The 17,202-nt window shown below is 44.3% G+C and overlaps 1 protein-coding gene across 1 annotated transcript in view; it reads right to left on the bottom strand.

Annotated features, from left to right (window-relative positions):
• PDE8A (phosphodiesterase 8A) overlaps nt 1-16,061 on the bottom strand; it is a 140,632-nt gene extending 124,571 nt beyond the window's left edge. The window contains exon 1 of the mRNA XM_044438954.1: nt 14,684-16,061. Coding sequence (XP_044294889.1) covers nt 14,684-14,911 — 228 coding nt within the window. The 5' untranslated portion in view covers nt 14,912-16,061. The remainder of the gene's footprint in view (nt 1-14,683) is intronic.
• Nucleotides 16,062-17,202: the final 1,141 nt, after the last annotated feature.

Raw genomic sequence — 17,202 nt, 5'->3', positions numbered from 1 at the left:
TTCAGAGCACTGCTGGATCAACAGGCACAAGTCACGTGGAATGCAGGCGCAAGGTGGGGAGGGGGTTAAGCAATGGCCAAAGGGATTTGCCTGAAATTCGGGGATTGACAAGGGACGGAGCGTGGGCTGTCGCTGGCATGTGGAGCGTTGCTGCAACAGGGGTTCTCGTGCTGCCTGAACCAGCTGCAGCATCAGCTCATGCTCTGTTGTTAGGTTGGTCCGTTATCTTAGCCGGGCGCAGACAAAACATTTCAATTCTTGTGTGCGGGTTATCATGCTAAATAAACCCAGTCAATGTTGACATGCTGCGCTAGGTGAACCGATTGTTTCATTCAGTCCAAGGCAGCTTCTTCTATTTGTAGGAAAGTTGGTTTGTCTGATGTCTCAAACTGAAGTAGAACACTGAACAGTTTCGTCCAGCTTGTATGAAAAACAGTGCCATTTAAATCAAGATTGGCAGGGTCTCCCCATGAAAATCATGGAAAGCAAAACCCAGTGAACTAAACTTGAACCAGATATGAAAATGAATGAAACCAAACAAGTAGCCAACAAACTAATGAAATTTAAAAATGTACCTACAAGAAAATTACCTACAGCAAGAGGTCCTCTCTTTTGCATATCTTTGCTATGCAGTGCTTAGATTGCCCAAACTATATATGCATCTCTGATTTGTCACTTTAGTGAGGAACGCACCTTGAAATAGGTCAGTCCTGTATAATAACATCACAAAGGCTTGTCCACCTTTGCATTTCACAGACATGGGGAGAAGAGATACTAAAAGAAATACGAAAGGTGGGGGAAGGTGTTTAGGGAACCTGTGATCCCCTCCCCACAAAAAAGTCCCCTTCCTCGAGATCCACCATCATCATTTCCAGGCGGAAAGGAGGACCACTGGAAGAGCAGCAACCAGTACCCCAAAGATCTACCCCTCCAGTGGCACCTTCAAAGGGATCCCCAAAATGGTGCCTTTAAAAAAAGCCTTTGCTTTTTAATATGCAAATTTCTAACAATGATACTTAGGCTTCAAAAAAAGTGGACCAAATATCCAAATACATATCCATTTGATATGCCACCCATTCATACACTGATAGCATATATCAAAATCCATTGCATTGTAGAAGGTGAATATTTCTCTTTCCAATGCTGTAATATCAGTCTTTTAGTTGTCAAATGGGTTCAAAAATCCTTTTCCCTTCCATTTGTTAACCTCCATCAACCTGGTAAATAACCTAAAGGAGCATATATATATTTTAAAGACTGTTCCACTACAAAATTTATCTTTATACGAGCATATATTTTGACTGCTCATTGCCAAAATATATGCCTAACAGCGGTATTAGCTATATTGCACTGCCAGCAATTAGCTAAATTAGACTGTCCCTTAAGAGAGCTTGTAGCATCCAGTAGAAAGTTTTGCTGAACAGACCGTAGTCTAAGACCCATAGACAAGATAGGTAGGTGCCAAAGCATCAATTCACTGATCAGCTATTTTCTAATGGTGCCTACAGAAGTTTCTCACATTCCTAAATATACCCAGGGATCAAAGGGTTAAGGGATTCCTGCAATATACTATTCTTCTCTCATGGTGTTCCACTGTAACTGCAGAAATGTGGGGGGGGGGAGGGAGAGAGAGAGAGGGAGAGAGAGAGGATGGTGAATTAAAGGTCCCAAAGTCCTGCCACTCCCAGAGAAGGGGGAGAAATCCTAGAAGAGCAACTACAAAGCTAAAAGGAGAGCCCAAACATGGCACCACAAAAAATGACATCAAAAGCTGGCATTTATGGACCCAATAAAGCATAGCCCATGTTTACAGCATACCTTTTGCCACCATTTAGCTAACAACTCATTAGCATTTGAGTAGCTGCCCATCACATTAGTGCTATTAAGGCATATTGAGTTGAACCACACACCGTATTTACTTGAGTTTCCCCTTTGGGGAAAAAAAAGATAGATGCTTTTCTATATTCTTTACCAAGCAGATTTTAGTACACCATGAAAACATACGCACACACACACACAAGAGAGAGAGAGAGAGAGGGAGAATAAAAGAGAGAGAGAGAGAGAGAGAGAGAATTGGTGATGCCACAGGGCGAAGTCTTTGCTGGCAGAATCCCAACAAAGTTAATGGATAGTTTAAGTCTTGCAAGTACTGAAGGCAATTCATTCAGGAAACTTTAACATGCAATCATAACTGACAGATTTTATACACAGCTTACATTTAAAACACACACATACAGCTCCCTATAATGCACTTCTATACACACGGACAAAATTATAGTAGCATATCCCTCTGATGGCCAAGTATTTTTAAATTATTCTCCTTGTGTGTTATATTTACATTCCAGAAAAGGATGGAAAACCCAATACAAACTTTTTTCTAATTGCTATTTCTCCCACATACACATGCTCCCACCCCAAAACTATTTATTTTCTTCTACAGAGCCAATCTCAAAATTTACATGGAACATTGCAGGTTATACAGTATATTTAGAATAAAAATGTAGCCCTATTTGTTTCATTCAGGTTGCTAGAAATGGCCTGATTCTATAGTAATTACTCAAGGCCAAGGGAAATTACTTTAAATCAGAAATGTTTCAGCTTAAATGAGGTCATAAAATATGCTTTTAAGTGAACTGCAGAGTAAGTGGTGAAGCTATTTATGCTTACTAAGAGTATGTTTCATTAGTTCCTTGGGACAATCCTTGGTGTAACAAACAGCCTTCCTCAAGATGATGTTCTTCAGGTGTGAGAGACTACAATTCCCATTGGTGATACTTATTGGGGCAGATGGAATCTGTATTCCAACCTATCTGGATAGGAGAAGGCTGCATGCAGCTTTACTTACAAATAAACATATTTATGACAGGGCGGAGTTGTGGAGTGAATTGCATGAAGTATGTTTCTTCACAAGTAAGACACCTAGTATTCAACAGCACTTGCTCCTAAAAGCACTTGCTTAAGTTTCCAGCTTCTACAGTACTTCCAGAGAAATAAGCAGCATTTTTTGTTTTTCAGATCTGGAACTTCAAAGGAATGGACCATCTTCCCACCAAATTACTTCCCTGAGCGCACACACACACGTGTGCAAGCAGATACATAAAATTATGATTGCACATTCAAATAGTGTATTTAACAGAAGCAAAAGGCAACTTTCAAGCAAGCTTTAAATGTCTACATTTAAAAGAAATCTACCATTAAATACTACCTGTACAAGTAATTTCTAAATTAGAATGCAGTCCTACTGACACAATTTCACAGAAGTGAATCCCATTAAGTTCAGTGGGATTTACTACTGAGTTAAAGTATCCAGCATTGCTTGGTTAACATTCAGTCTGATGCACACTTATCCAGTGTTCAAAGCATCAAGCTGGAGGGGAACTTTGCAAATACCCTGGACCAACAGAACAATGATGAAAAAGTGGAGTCTAGATCAAATCAAGCCAGACTTGTCCTGGAAGCAAAGATTCGGCTGTCATCCCCACGATTTATAATTTGGGTGCATCATGAGAAGGGACAACAATAATGCTAGGAAATTGAAGGCAGGAAAAGACAATGACCAAATATGAGATGGCTTGATTGCATCAAGAAAGCCACAGCGCTGAGTTTACAAGAGCTGAGTAGGGCTGCCAAGGGCAGGGCACTGCGAGGCACTGCAGAAGTCTGAGACGGCAACACACAACAACGTGTAGCATTAAACAAACAAACAAAATAAATCCCACCACAGCCATTCCATGTATTATCTACTTTTAATTATAAAATGATCCCAAGAGAGCAAGGGCAACTCGTCCACTGGCTGTCCACCACCACCAAAATCAAACAGTAAGAGGAGAGTCAGCAGTGCTGCTGGGTGTCCTCCAGAGATGCTGGGAAGGGGTGGTTTCTTTCTGAAGGGACAAAAAACCAAAAGCCTGGAAAGGCTTCCTCAGCACCGAAAGCTTGCAGGATGTGGCACCTACAGCAGGTGCCTTGGTCAAGATGCACAGGGCTGAGCTTCTGTTCAAGAGCATGCTACTGCAACTCCCTGCTTGGGGGGGGGGGCACAGTATTTTCCATTATTTGTGCCAATTTTCCTCCCCTTTTGCATTGTTAACCTTCTGCAGGCACTGAGGGAGGCCGTAAGCGGGTCTCTGGGTGTCTTTTTCCAGATTTAAAAGAGGCTGCAAGGAGGGAGGGTAAACTGGTGCAGGCAATGGCACAATGGCAGTGGCTTTACTCCATACAACTGTCACTGGTACTCAAGCTGTTGCATTGAGACTGTAATATTGGTGACTAGCTCTCCAACATGAATGTTGGTTTGTTTTCCCCCAACAATTCATCCAAGTTAAGATGTCCAACTTATGTCATTTTCCGTATTATTAATTCATTATATGAAACCATATATTCCCAATAGTGGAAATGTTTTTGCAAAATATATCATATGACCCAAATACATAAGTCACGCACTGGCTGAGTTTGAACAAATGAGCAATTTCTTCACCCCTACCTTCTTGCAAGCAGGTGAAGAGTGAAAGAGCTCTTCCATTAATTATTGCTTTCTGTTTTGTCTAAACCAAGAAACTATGACTAGCCACTTGCGAACAAGTCAGGATTTTAAACTGCACTCTGAAATTATCCATCTTGGTTTGTTCAAAATCTGTTGACCATAGTTTCCCAGTTCAGACAAAATGAGAAACTAGAGTTAATGGAAGACTTCCTGACTTGTTTTGTGAGGCTTGTTCGTATTTCAACTTATTTAGCAAAGATAAAATTAGCCAAATGGAACTAGAAACACAGCAGACAGCCGTCCTATTGGGTGACTTCTCTGGGCTCAACAGGAGCCTCTGTTTTGTAAATTGCTCTTTCTTTCAATGCACTAAAAGGTCACTCACAGCTCCTAGTTTGACAATTACAGTCTTAATCTAACTCAAGCCATATGGCATCGCTTAGTCCTTTGGTTAAGTCTTTTAAAAAAATGTTCATCTCAATAAAGGGGGAGGGGAAGAGAAACCCTCTGGGCCATGGTCAACCAAATATGCAATAAAGAGTAGTCATCTCTTCTAACAAAACGTTTTGGCCTAAAAGTCAGGCAGCAGTAGCGAATGCAGAACATTTAGAATGTCTCACTGTGGGAAGCCAAATCTCTGTGCAAGTGGATTGACGTCACTGGAAACGGGAGGGAAAGGGCGAAGAGGGTTCAGAGCAACTACTATAGACGGCAAGGGAAAAAACACAACAAACAGAAGGGTGGCTAGATTGTGTGGAAATAGAAACTGTGCATGTGGGAACGCATCTGCTAAAGAGCCTCTCCTGCCACAACCTGTTTCAAAGCCAAACACGATCAGTTCAAAGGAGAGTCCAGAGTCACTGTTTGTCGTCAGGAGCATCAATACATTTTGCAAATAATAAAAACAGCGCTGAGTTCATCTATGGTGCATTTGAATGCCAAAAGCACTCTGCCTGGGTTCATATCCTTGCTCCAGATTGCTCAGGAGGAGCAAAAGCACGCAGGAATGCTCCGTCCAGGGACCAGTTGCTGTGTGCATCATGCACAGCTACATCAAGTAACATTTCAGAAGCATCCCTACCTTTCTGTTAGCCAACTGAAACATTCAAATTCAGATCATTTCTGCCTTTCAGTCTCAGGCCCCCCTTTTCTGCTGCGCTTGAGGAAAACCAGAGAATGGTGATACCAACAGTCATAACTCAGCAAAGTTAAGACCTATGCTGAAATCAGGAGGTCTCAAGCTCAATCCCCAGTCTTCCCACATAGCAGTTCAGGTGGATCCAGTGTGGCAGAGTTGGGAAAAACCTCTGGCTGAAGCCAGCACTGGTTTCAGGGGGATCCAGGCCAGCTGCCCTCGGGTGGTGTTCTCCAACCCTGCCCAACCACTCCCTCAGACATGGGTTTAGTAGCAGAGCAACTCACTGTTTTAATGTTCCTACAGTGCTTCGGGGCAACAGTCCATCTAGCACTTAACAGCACTGCCAGAAAAACAAACTGGCAACTTGTGGAAAAGCCAACGAATGGGTCAGGCAGCTGTTCTTCTTCTCATGGTAGAAGGACTAGGCAGGCAGAAGGAACACCCTCCTCTAGGGAGGTGTTTGGCCGTCAGCTACCATTAGTCCCGTCCACTGCTGGCTGGCAATGGAAGTACTGGGACAGGTGGAACAACGGTGGATCTTGCCATAAGGCTGCTCTACACACACCCCCCAGCTCATGCTGCGTAGAAACATGCTTGCATCTCCCTGACAGTTTGTGCTTTCTTCATCTCAAGAGCCAACTTGGCCAGAGGTCAGTTGGTTTACGAGCTAACAACAACTACACGAGACCAAGCCTTCCGAAGCTTATTTTCCATTCCAGACAAGCACACACTGCATCACTCCTCCACTCCATGGATGAAGGTTGTCCTCTTTGTTATCTGAAATTCTGGAAATACTGAGAAATACTGCAGACATTCTCAAAATACTGTTAATTTGTCTAATGCTAAATGTAGTGGCTATCACGACATTTTCTTGTAAGCAGTTCTAGAAATTAATTGTACATTTTGCAACTTAGCACATTCTTCCTGCGCATTAAAATAAGTGGGAGTGACTGATGGGCCAGATCATATAAACTTCTTGCTAACCTTGTTTTTTTTAAAAAGAGGCCAGGGTATTAGAACAGTGAATATTATCAGCCTTTTAAAAATAAGAATATATGGCTGCATGAAATATGGCTGAATGTCAACTACATTTGCATTTTAAGCACACTTACCACATAAACTGGCCAAAAATGGATTACTTGACAAAAGACACACATATAATTAACTTATTTAATTATATTTTTGGTTAATTGTTATTTATTACACTAAGATGGTCATTTTATTGTGGTTTGTTTTAACGATTGTAAGCCGTCCTGAGATGCCAAGCATAAGGGACAGCCTATAAAAGTTATAAATAAATAAAATAAGTACAAGATATGTCTAAACATATGGTTCACTGCATATTATCTATTCTTCCTCTTTCATGGCTTCAGATAGCGCACTGGTTTGTCCACTTTTAAAAGCACCATGACTTGGCATTATGAGTGACATGGTTCTATTAATACGCTAAAATTTGACCAAGGTCAGAGGAACATCCATACATGCCATCACCCACGGGACCACAGCCCTTGGCATAAAGAAAACCAAGGTGCGCTGGATCAATACAATGGATTCACCTAGTATATTTTTGTAGAGCGTGATCTTTTATCCTCCCTCTCCACCTGCATGTGAAGGCAGGAGGAAACACTCTTGCTGGATAAAAATCCAATTTAAATGATGAGGATTCTTCAAAAAGTTTCTGCACGCTTAAAACTCTATTTATTCAGAATTTCAAAAGCAAATTACATCACTTTTCTACACAGTCACCTTCCCTTGCAATGCATGTTTCCCAGCAGTGTACCTACCTTTTAATGCCATCAGCAAAAATATATATATTTATAAAAGTGTGGAAACTTTTCAAAGACCCCTTGTATATCCTGGCAAAGGCAGACGAAGCCTCATACACACATATGCACCCCACACCACGACTTGTGACTACCGTGCAACTCAGTTCTGCCTTTCTCGTTCATTGGACGCAGGTGTGGGGTGGATGTTCTGAATCGGGGCCTGGCCTTGGTAATGGACTGGATGAGGGCTAATAAACTGAAGCTTACTCCAGATAAAATGGTGGATACTGTTGGTGGGGAGTGTGTCTATTCAGATGGATGGCGTCTAGCCTGTCCTGGATGCGGTTGTACTCCCCCTAAAGGGCAGGATTCTCAGCTTGGGGGTCCTTCTGGACTCTGAATTTCCCCGGAATTCTAGGTGGATTTGGTAGCTAGGAACGCCTTCTTCCAGCTTAAGCTGATACACCAGATGCAGCCATAGCTAAACAGACAGGACCTGGCAACTGTTATTTACACACTAGCAACCTCTCACCTGTATTATTGCAAGCCACTCTACTTGGGGCTTCCCTTGAAGACTGTCTGGAAACTTCAACTGGTCCACAATAGGGTGGCCAGATTGTTAATGACTGGCAGACACGATCATATAAAGCCATATGAAGCCCATCCTCTACCATCTTCTCTGGCTCCCCGTAGAGGTGGGGTCAAGGTATCTAAAGGAGCACCTCTTCCTGTGTGAACCTAGCCAGCCCCTTAGACCTGCATCTGAGCCCTTCTGCATGAACCCCCACCTCAGAAAATAAGGAGCATGGCAACAAGAAGAGGGGCTTTTCTTGTGGTGGCACCCTGACTCTGGAACATGCTCCCCAGGGAAGTCCACCTGGCGCCTCCTCTACATTCTGTTAGACATCAGGCAAAACCCTTTTCATTTTAACAGTATTTTAATTATTAACTTGTTTTAAGTAGTATTTTAACTGTGGGTATGTTGCTACTGTTGTGCATCTTATATTTGCTTTAATGGGTTTTTATTTATAATTGTTTGTTTTACATTGTATTTTAATCTGTATTTTATTCTATTTTGTATTTCATTGTGCATTATTACATCTCTAACCTGCCCCAGGGAGCCCTATGGTTAATGGGGCAGGTTAGAAATTTAATAAACAAACAAACAAACTTGCTTTTTCTACAACCTTTTCTCAGTTCGATACCTTAAAAAGAGTGTTTCTTTCACCAATACCAACAAGAGACTCAAAGGAAAGAGAAGGAGATTCACAACTATCTTGGGTTCCACTCAATAAACAAAATAAGCACATGGGAACAGAGTGTAGCCAGAGGCTGAACGGGGAGGTTCTAAGTAGGTGGAGCTTGGACAGTCCTATTGGTTCCCAGGGTTTGGGAGACAACCCCAACTTCTTCTCAAGGAGGACATCTGCCTTACAGGTAATGGAAGAGACTTTACCACTGGCCATGCAGGCTGGGCATGATCAGTGTTGCAGTCCAACGCATCTGGAGAGCATCAGGTTTGGGAAGAACGGTACAGAGATATCAACAGAGAAAGGTACATACAAATAAAGGAAGAATTGTACGTAACATATGATTATATTATGCTATGTCTACCCCACCTTTTTCTTCTTGCAAGCATGCAACCCAAGCTGGCAAGCATGCACCTTTCTTCCATTTTACCCTCACAGAGGTAGGCTGGTTTGGGCTGAAGATCAGCAATTGGTTCACAGTCACTCAGTGCATTTCCTGGATGCATGGGGACTAGAACGCAGCTCTTCTGAGTACCAGCCCAATGCTCTAACCTCTACACCACACTAACTCAATGTTGATCTGTGCATGTGGCCTTGGTGGCACAGAAGTCTGCGACAAAGTCAACGGATGCTTTCTATTTTAGGCAACCCACTGGCTACTCTCATACTGCAATAGTCACCTGGCCCCTTCCAGGGATCCCAGGAATGGATGACACAACCATGGAGAAAATCATGATTCCTGGACTGATCTGAATCTCCACAACCTTGACTAATCATGTGGGGATGGGAAAGACACGAGAAGTCAAGATAGGATTGCTATTCCCCATCTTCCCAGACGGGGCAAGAGCCGCAGACTAGCAATAAAGCCCATGTGTTATGGGCAGAGGATTCAAAATGCCATTCTTGACATCTCTGGGTTTCATCTCCTGCCTGAAACACTGGGCAGCTACCAGTTAGCCCATATGGAGCATCCTGGGCTGAGCCTCCCCTTAATGACGGAGTGGTGGAATTATTTATAGTTTTATAGTTTTGTCTTTATAAAAGTATTTATAGGCTGCCTTTGAGCCCTAACAAGGCAGCTCACAACAACAAATTACAGACACACACACACCCTCATAAAAATACAATTAAGCTAAATGCAATAAAACCAGATGCAAAATATAACTATAAAATAGTTTCAAACTAATAGTCCATTTCAAACAAAACAAAATGCTTTCTTAGCGAATGGCAACGCACTACCATTTAAACAGATCATTCATTTTAAAACTGCTTGCAAGAAAGCAAACCAGAATAAATTGCTTTTTATAAAAAACACACACAGGGGGAAAGAAAAACCATCAAGGGAATTGTACAAGAGAATTGTACAATCCGAGAGTCACCACCAAAAAGGCAACCAGTTTCTTCGCCAAGCAAACACATCTCACGAGCCAAATTACAAACAGGGCCTCTAAGGTAAGTCTTAATGCCCAAGGCAGGTCTGAATGAGCGTAGTTCTTCTAATAACACTGTTCCTCATGAATTAAATGGGAAGATACAAAGATGGGCACCTTCAGGTGGACTGCACATTGATACCTGAAATTGCATCCCATCCAACAAAGTGATCAGAGTGTTGGGCTGGGATTCAGAGGTGTGTTTTCATCCCCACTCGGCTGTGCAGCTCACTGGATGATTTTGGACCAGTCATGCCTCTTGGCCTAACCTACCTCACAGGGCTGCTGTGAGGATAAAATGAAGAGCAGAGGAACTGTGTGAGCTGCCTTAAATTCCTGAAAAGAGGAAAGAGGTGGGATGTAAATGTAAAGTTATAATAACAAGACCCCCCCCCCACATTTAGGCAGCAGGCCATTCATATCCATATACTCTAGCTGTTATGCAGCACCTAACAGCAGTTCCTTTCAGTCGTGCCTGCAGCCAAGCTGCCACACTTCTGTAAACATGATATACAAAATATTTTTTCTCTCATCTGCAGTAAAAGCTGACCACAAAGGCATTCAGGCTGGAGAATCCATGGGAGAAGGCCTTTGCCCCTTCTTTGCAGATCTTCAAAAAACTCCAAAGATTGTGTTTCTGCTGGTTTTCTCATAATCTTTGTACCTCTCTATTTACATACTTTTGTATGGCCTTCAAACCAGTCTAACACCTTAGAAAGCATTTGCCTTTAAAGGAGGCCTAAATATGATTTTAAAGGCATAAAATAAAAGCAAAATTTTATTTTATACGACGTTGCACACTAGCTTCATCTATAGATATTTTTTAAAGTGCAAACAAACAAACAAACTGAAACCCCACATTTTCATAAGGATTTGCTACCTTGTTCTCAGGCAAAAGCAAACAAACAAACATGTGGCCTCATTTATTGTCCAAGGACTCAAGTTCACATATAAAAAGATACATTTTCCAGAGCTCCAACATTTTGACATTTAGGCCTATAGTACCTGCCTGAGGGTAAATCCCACTGAACAATACAACTTACTTCCAAGTAGACATGTGAACCCATTGAATTTGATAAGGTGCCCCCAATTTGTCAGCCAGATTTTTACCTCTCTCTCTCTCTCTCTCTCCTTCCCTCCACTTATGTATGAGGAGCCATATTAACAGCATTTTTCATTTCTCAGATAGGAGGCCATGGCTCTTAAATCTGGGCTTTCACCAACACTGCAACCCTGTTCCTTGACTGCACCGTACGCTACAGGAGGCCGGTCACACGATGAAGTGCTTTTCCTTCTCCCGCCCAATAAATAAATCTATACATATAGAAAACTAACCAAAGGCTTCTCCCTGACACAATCTGTTTCCACACAAAGGGATCCCTTAGTTTGTTGGGCAGGGAAAGTGCTGCATCATGGCAGCCCCACACACAGCCCCAAGTGCCCACAGGCTGGACACGGACTGACCACTTGACGGAGAAGCTTGGCCTAAGATGGCTCCTTCTGTTGTGTGTGATGGCAGCACCCAAAAGTACTTTGTCCCCTCTTTCTTGGGCCACTGTTTCGGTCCCATGCAGATGAAATTTCGTCAAGCTAACCCTGCATCTCTTAGCCAATCTTTCCTTAAGTGAACAGAGTCTGTTATTATCCTAACGTTTGGAAAGAAACGGCTAGCTAACAGGGTAATGAACAAGCTGGAAGTTACCGAAGTTACCAGCAATCCGTTCAGACTAGAGGAGACGCATGTCTTGAGTTTCCTGGGACAGCCTCCGGGCTGAAGAGCCTTGGGAGGACTTTCCAGGATCTGAAGGGCTGCCCAGTTCAAGCCTTGTTTAAAGATAAGGAATCATACAAAAAAGGAAGCAAAAGTTACCTGAAGAGCAGACGGTGCAAACACAGTTGAGAGGATGAGATGTATTATTGTCCATTTAAATCATAGTCATCATTTCTAAGTATACATTCTATAGTTACCAATCAGCATTTGCAAAATTTATTCAAATCTGTGTCCTCTTGTTAGGAGGTTCATTAATGTGCCTTCGGCAATGAATAAGTGGCCTTCCTAATCCAGATGCCTTAAATCCAAGAAGGAATGGTACAATACTTGGAACCAGATTGAAATTAACTGGCATTTCCAGTTAATCTCACTGCAGGATTTCTAAATGAGTGCAGGAATTTGATGTGCTGCATTTAAAGATGTCAGAGATTTTAGTCTGATTATTAATAACATTTATCTTTAAAACTTTGTGTTTCAATACACAAACCCCCAAGCCTGAAACAAACCAAAAACACATTTCAGCATTTTAGCATATCCAAATTGCTTCTCTTTCACGTAAGTTTTCATATAAATCAAATAAAATTGTTCTCTATTGTATTTATAGTATACCAACTTATCTCTCATTTAACTGCAAGTCTTTAATGTCATTCACTGCTCCCTTCAACAAAATCACCTGTGTTTTATTCTGTCTTCATATCTATTTGAAAGTGTATTGAATACGGTCCTAGAATTTTGGAGCAAATTATTTTCTAAAGGCACCTACCCACAATCCAGTCATGTCTGCCAAGAATCCCTAGTTCTAATTACTTAAGCAACATCTTAGAAATGTAAACACATGAAAAGACACCACACAAATCGTTAAAAATCTCGCTGGCCTAAGAACTGCTTTATTCCCTTCTTTATAAAATAAGGAGTAGAGTAAGCAACATAAATTATGGAGTCTTTCATGCCCACACTGGTTATAGAACAGCATATCTGGAGCCAACTTGTGGCTGACTGACTTAGCGTCTGAGTCCAAAACAGGTGTGTAGCCCAAACCTACACATTTTCTCAAAATCAGGCCCAACTGTGTTTATCCATAGACAGATTGTCACAGCCTTACTTGCAACTCACAACAAACCCACGCTGATTTAACTGAAACCACAGAAGAGTGGTTAGGCCCAAACTATAAGTGATACAGGTCATCCTCCATTCAATTTCCCAATAGCTGTTCTTGGGGGAAAGTTGTTATACTGCAAATTAAGTAGTAGCAATACAATTCTAATGGGAAGTGCAATGCTGGAAAAGAGTGTTTTATCCCTTCCTCCCGACTCCTGCTTCACAACTGAAGATGGTGCAATGGCAACGCAAGTACCACACTGGGGTCTCAGAGCCTAAGCTCACTTTCTCCCTTACTTCCTTGAAAGTAGGTCTAGGAAGTGCATCATTCCTGTACATTCCCTAACTCGATGATTTCATTGCAGTGATGCCTTTCTGCAGAATACCCTGAAGTTGGAACTCAAAGAAGATGGAGGGAAAGAAACGTACAGCGTTAGGACAAATAGGCAATTAAAATGCCATTCAAGTTGTACTGAGGAAGTTGAAAGTGAGCTAATGTGTACACTATCGACCACACATTGCAAGACAGGTTAGTGCAACATACAAAATACCAAATTTGGACCAAGGAGTTCAAATTCTGCAGAGTGAATCATACGAGATGAAACAGGCACAGAGCCGCCACCGCCACCGCCACCGCCGCCCCACTATACAACCCTAAATTTCTTACTTAAGAGATGAACTATAAATAAAGTAAAAAAGGAACTACAAGTCATGAAATTGTACTGAAATCAATACTTCAGGTTGTAGTAAACTCCATTTTATGTCTCCAGCGCTCCAGTTTAACTGGATTGTTGTTTCTCATATGAGACCAGAATCACCATGTACACATTGACCCTTTTAAAAATTGCTTTCTCAACTGCGTCAATAACCCTAGCAGTTCACCTTCTGGTTCTTGTGGGATGACCTTCCTGGTTTTGCTTCCCCTCATCCTGAACACATTTGCCTGGAAATTATACACAGTCCATTACCTGGAACAAGAGCTGCACACCAATCGATTGCAACCCAACTAGATTTTTCTCGATCAGAGCCACACACTAGAAATTGCCAAAGCTGTATCTCTAGAATCCCCACCCCATTATAGCAAATCTAGTTTTAATCCACAAATATCTTCCTTCTGGCCTTATTCTCAAAGTATATATGAACATGCACAGATCCTTGCAAAGTTGAGAAGGCCAAAATCTCTGTGGGTGAACACAAAAATCAAAGCCTCAGTCAACATTTTTGTTCATTCTGTTTCTGATTAGAAGAGGTTTCTGTAGAAACTTTTGTCTCTACACTCAGAAATTCAGCAACCCAGAAAGGAGGCAGGGGGAAATACCACGTAGTTACTTAGCTCTGTCACTGGGCACTTAGGAAAGTCAGGATCCCTTAATATTCTAGCAAGGCTAAGATATGAACAGACCAAAGAGGTCCAAGCAATATGAATCAACACATACACTTCCTCGCCTAATTCTGGGTCTACAAAAGTGAGAGAGGGAGGAAAAGGGGGAAAGAAGTCTACAAAACCCGATCCTGTTTGCAAATAAAGAGGTCAAAAATAACTCTCCCATGAAAGTCGCTGGTTCCAGATTAACAGGTCACTAACCAGACAGTCCAAAATCAACTTACAAGGGCCAGTGTCTTGTTTGGTATGTCAATAAGCAAAAAAGGAACCCTCACACTGATACAATTCCACCACCCGTCTGCTCTCCCACCAGCCAACCAACCTCCAACATCCCAAATAACTCATGTTTTTTTTCCCCTTTACCTTAACACTGGATCTGTTGGTTCGAGACTCTCCCTCCATGTTGTCCTGTGCACCTTTCTTACAGGGATTAGTCCTCAGTTTGTATGTGGAAGTGTTGGAAGATTTAATGAATAATCTGGGGACAGGGTTGCCTTGCTGTTGCTGTGACGAGTTCGAGTCCTCCAGCTCTTTGTTACTGTGATAAACCACCCTGCTGTCAGATATGTGAATGCTAGGAGCACAGCCCATGGTTGCTTTTAAAGCTACTAGTGCTCAAGGTAGTGCTTGCTGCGCCTCTGTCCACTTGGGCTCGTTGATGTCTCTTTGCTAATTGATTGTATCTGCTTCTGGATTGCCCCAGTCCATATTGTCAGCTGTTCCTTAGGGATAACCCCCAAATCCAAAGAAGCATGATCGGCCTGCAGGTGGAGTGGGTGCCCTTCTTCTCTCTTCTCCTTTCAACCCCCACCCCGGCAAGTTTTCTCACTTGACAGGGTGGGTTAAAGAGCTCCAGATGCGGCGAGGTGGACCAAAGGGGAAGCTAACTGAGGATGAAGAGTTAAAACAATTCCATACTTGTGAGAATCACACACTTACACAAATGCCACCTGGAAGGTGAGCAGCAGGGATAAACCTGGCCCTCCTGCCAAATCTGCTTGAACTACGCAAAGCTCAGAGCCATGAACTTTTTTTGAGGGTACATAGTTTTTCAAATCCAATTCCAAACTTGGGGGCTGGGAGAGGAATTGTCCTTTCCAGATGCCTTTGCTATTATTATAAATTAAGAAGAAGGACCAAGCGGGTGTCCTTGGCCTGTGCACCCCAAGCCTTCTACAGACCAAACCTCCTCCCCCCTCCAAGTCCTCCCACGTGTATAGAAGGCTCCTTCCACTGTAGCAAATCCAAACTACGTTTCCTGGGCAGGCTGGGAGGGGGACAAGGCCCCCCCCACCGGTGTTACGGCGCGAGCCTCATCAAGCGCCCGTCCAATTCATATTCTTGGCAAGCCGACAACGCCTTCTCCTCTTCCAGCACCTCCTTCCCAACAGCTGCAGTTGCAAGCCTGCAGGTTGCGGGCATTCACACGTTACTTTTTAACTCAGAATCTTCCAGAGGGCTTCTTCCCTTCCACCTTCTCCGTTCTGGGAGGTCTGAGAAAAAAGAAGATCCTTTCTCCAGCAAAAGGCCTTCCCTCATCCAGTCACCAAGAAGAGAGGAGGAGGAGGAAGAGGGAGAGGAGAGAAAAAAAGCAGAGCTTTCAAACGGAGCGCATCACCCAAAACGCCAGCATGGAGTCAAAGAGGATCAAGAAGGTCGCAGGCGCATCTGAGATGCGCCGCGGAGGCCAAAAAGAGCGAGTAGAGGAGAAAAGATCGCTTATTTTCTCGCCTCCCCCCCCCCCACCCTCCACCTCCGGAAGAGCCGCAGAGATCGCAACCAACCGAGAGAAGTTTAAAAGGATCCAGAGGAAAAGCTCGAGATCTTCCTGTCGGTGGGTGCCGCCGCCTCTATACTATTTTTTAAACTGCTTCGAGGAGGATGGCGCTGGTGTCTTCGCACCGCAGCGAGGCCAAATTTAATCCCAGGAAGGGGTGCCGGCGGAGCAAAGCGGGCGGGGGGGTCCGACCTGCGTGGGATGAATTAAAATGGCGAGAGAGGGGTTTCCTCGCAAAAGAAAAGAAAGACTAAATCCCAGGCGCTGGGCGGCGATCGCCGACTCGGTGCTGCTCGCCTTCTTCCGCGGCGGAGTCGCCTTTTTTCCTCCTCTTTCTCTTCTTCTTCTTCCCCCGCGTCGCTCCGGGCGCAATCTTGGCAGCCGCGGTTCCGCAGCCCCGCCGCCAGCTCTCGCCCTCTCCCCGGCTCGCCTCGCCTTCCTCCCTTCCCCGGCGGCCAGGAGCGAGCCAGCCCGCCAGCGAGGCTGCCCGGCTGGCACAGGCGCCTCCTCCCCGGCCCCCTCCCGCGGCCAGAGGCGAGGCGAGGCGAGGCGAGGCGAAGCGGAGCGGTCCGGGGGTCGGGCAGGGCGGGCGGTCGGGCGGGCGGCCGAGCGATCTGCCCCGGAGTTTGACAGCCCCAGCAGGCGCAGGAGCGGCGAAGGCGGCGGCGCAACCAATAAAAGCCCCCGCCGGCGCTGACCTCCAGCCCTTCGTGGCGTCAATGCAAATGCCGCCGCGCAGCCAATCCGGCGCGGCGCGCCCGGCAGGCGGCGGAGGAGCGAACTTCAAACTGGCTGCGGCGCTTCGCTCGCTCGCTCGCCCGGCCTGGCCGGCGCATGGGCAGAAGGGAGGGCGAGGACGAGGCGCCGCCGCCGCCGCCGAGGGTGGTCCGGTGCGAGCTGAATTTGCAGCGGTTTTTACGCAGGGCCTGGACGAGGTGGAGGAGGAAAGGCGGGCGGCGGCCGCGATCTTCCGGACTTACCTGTTTGCTTGCTTGCTTGCTTTCTCTACTGCCCCGTGGCCGGAGTTCTCTGGACCGGTTTGCCCTGCTTCGTCCAATAGGACCAGAGCACCAGAAAAAGTCATGACCACCCCGCAATATAACAT

The sequence above is a fragment of the Varanus komodoensis genome, unplaced genomic scaffold (assembly GCF_004798865.1).
Source record: "Varanus komodoensis strain SLA01 unplaced genomic scaffold, ASM479886v1 scaffold33, whole genome shotgun sequence".
Lineage (NCBI taxonomy): Eukaryota > Metazoa > Chordata > Lepidosauria > Squamata > Varanidae > Varanus > Varanus komodoensis.
Note: the sequence above shows the minus strand (reverse complement) of the source record. Positions and strands in the feature narration are given on the sequence as shown.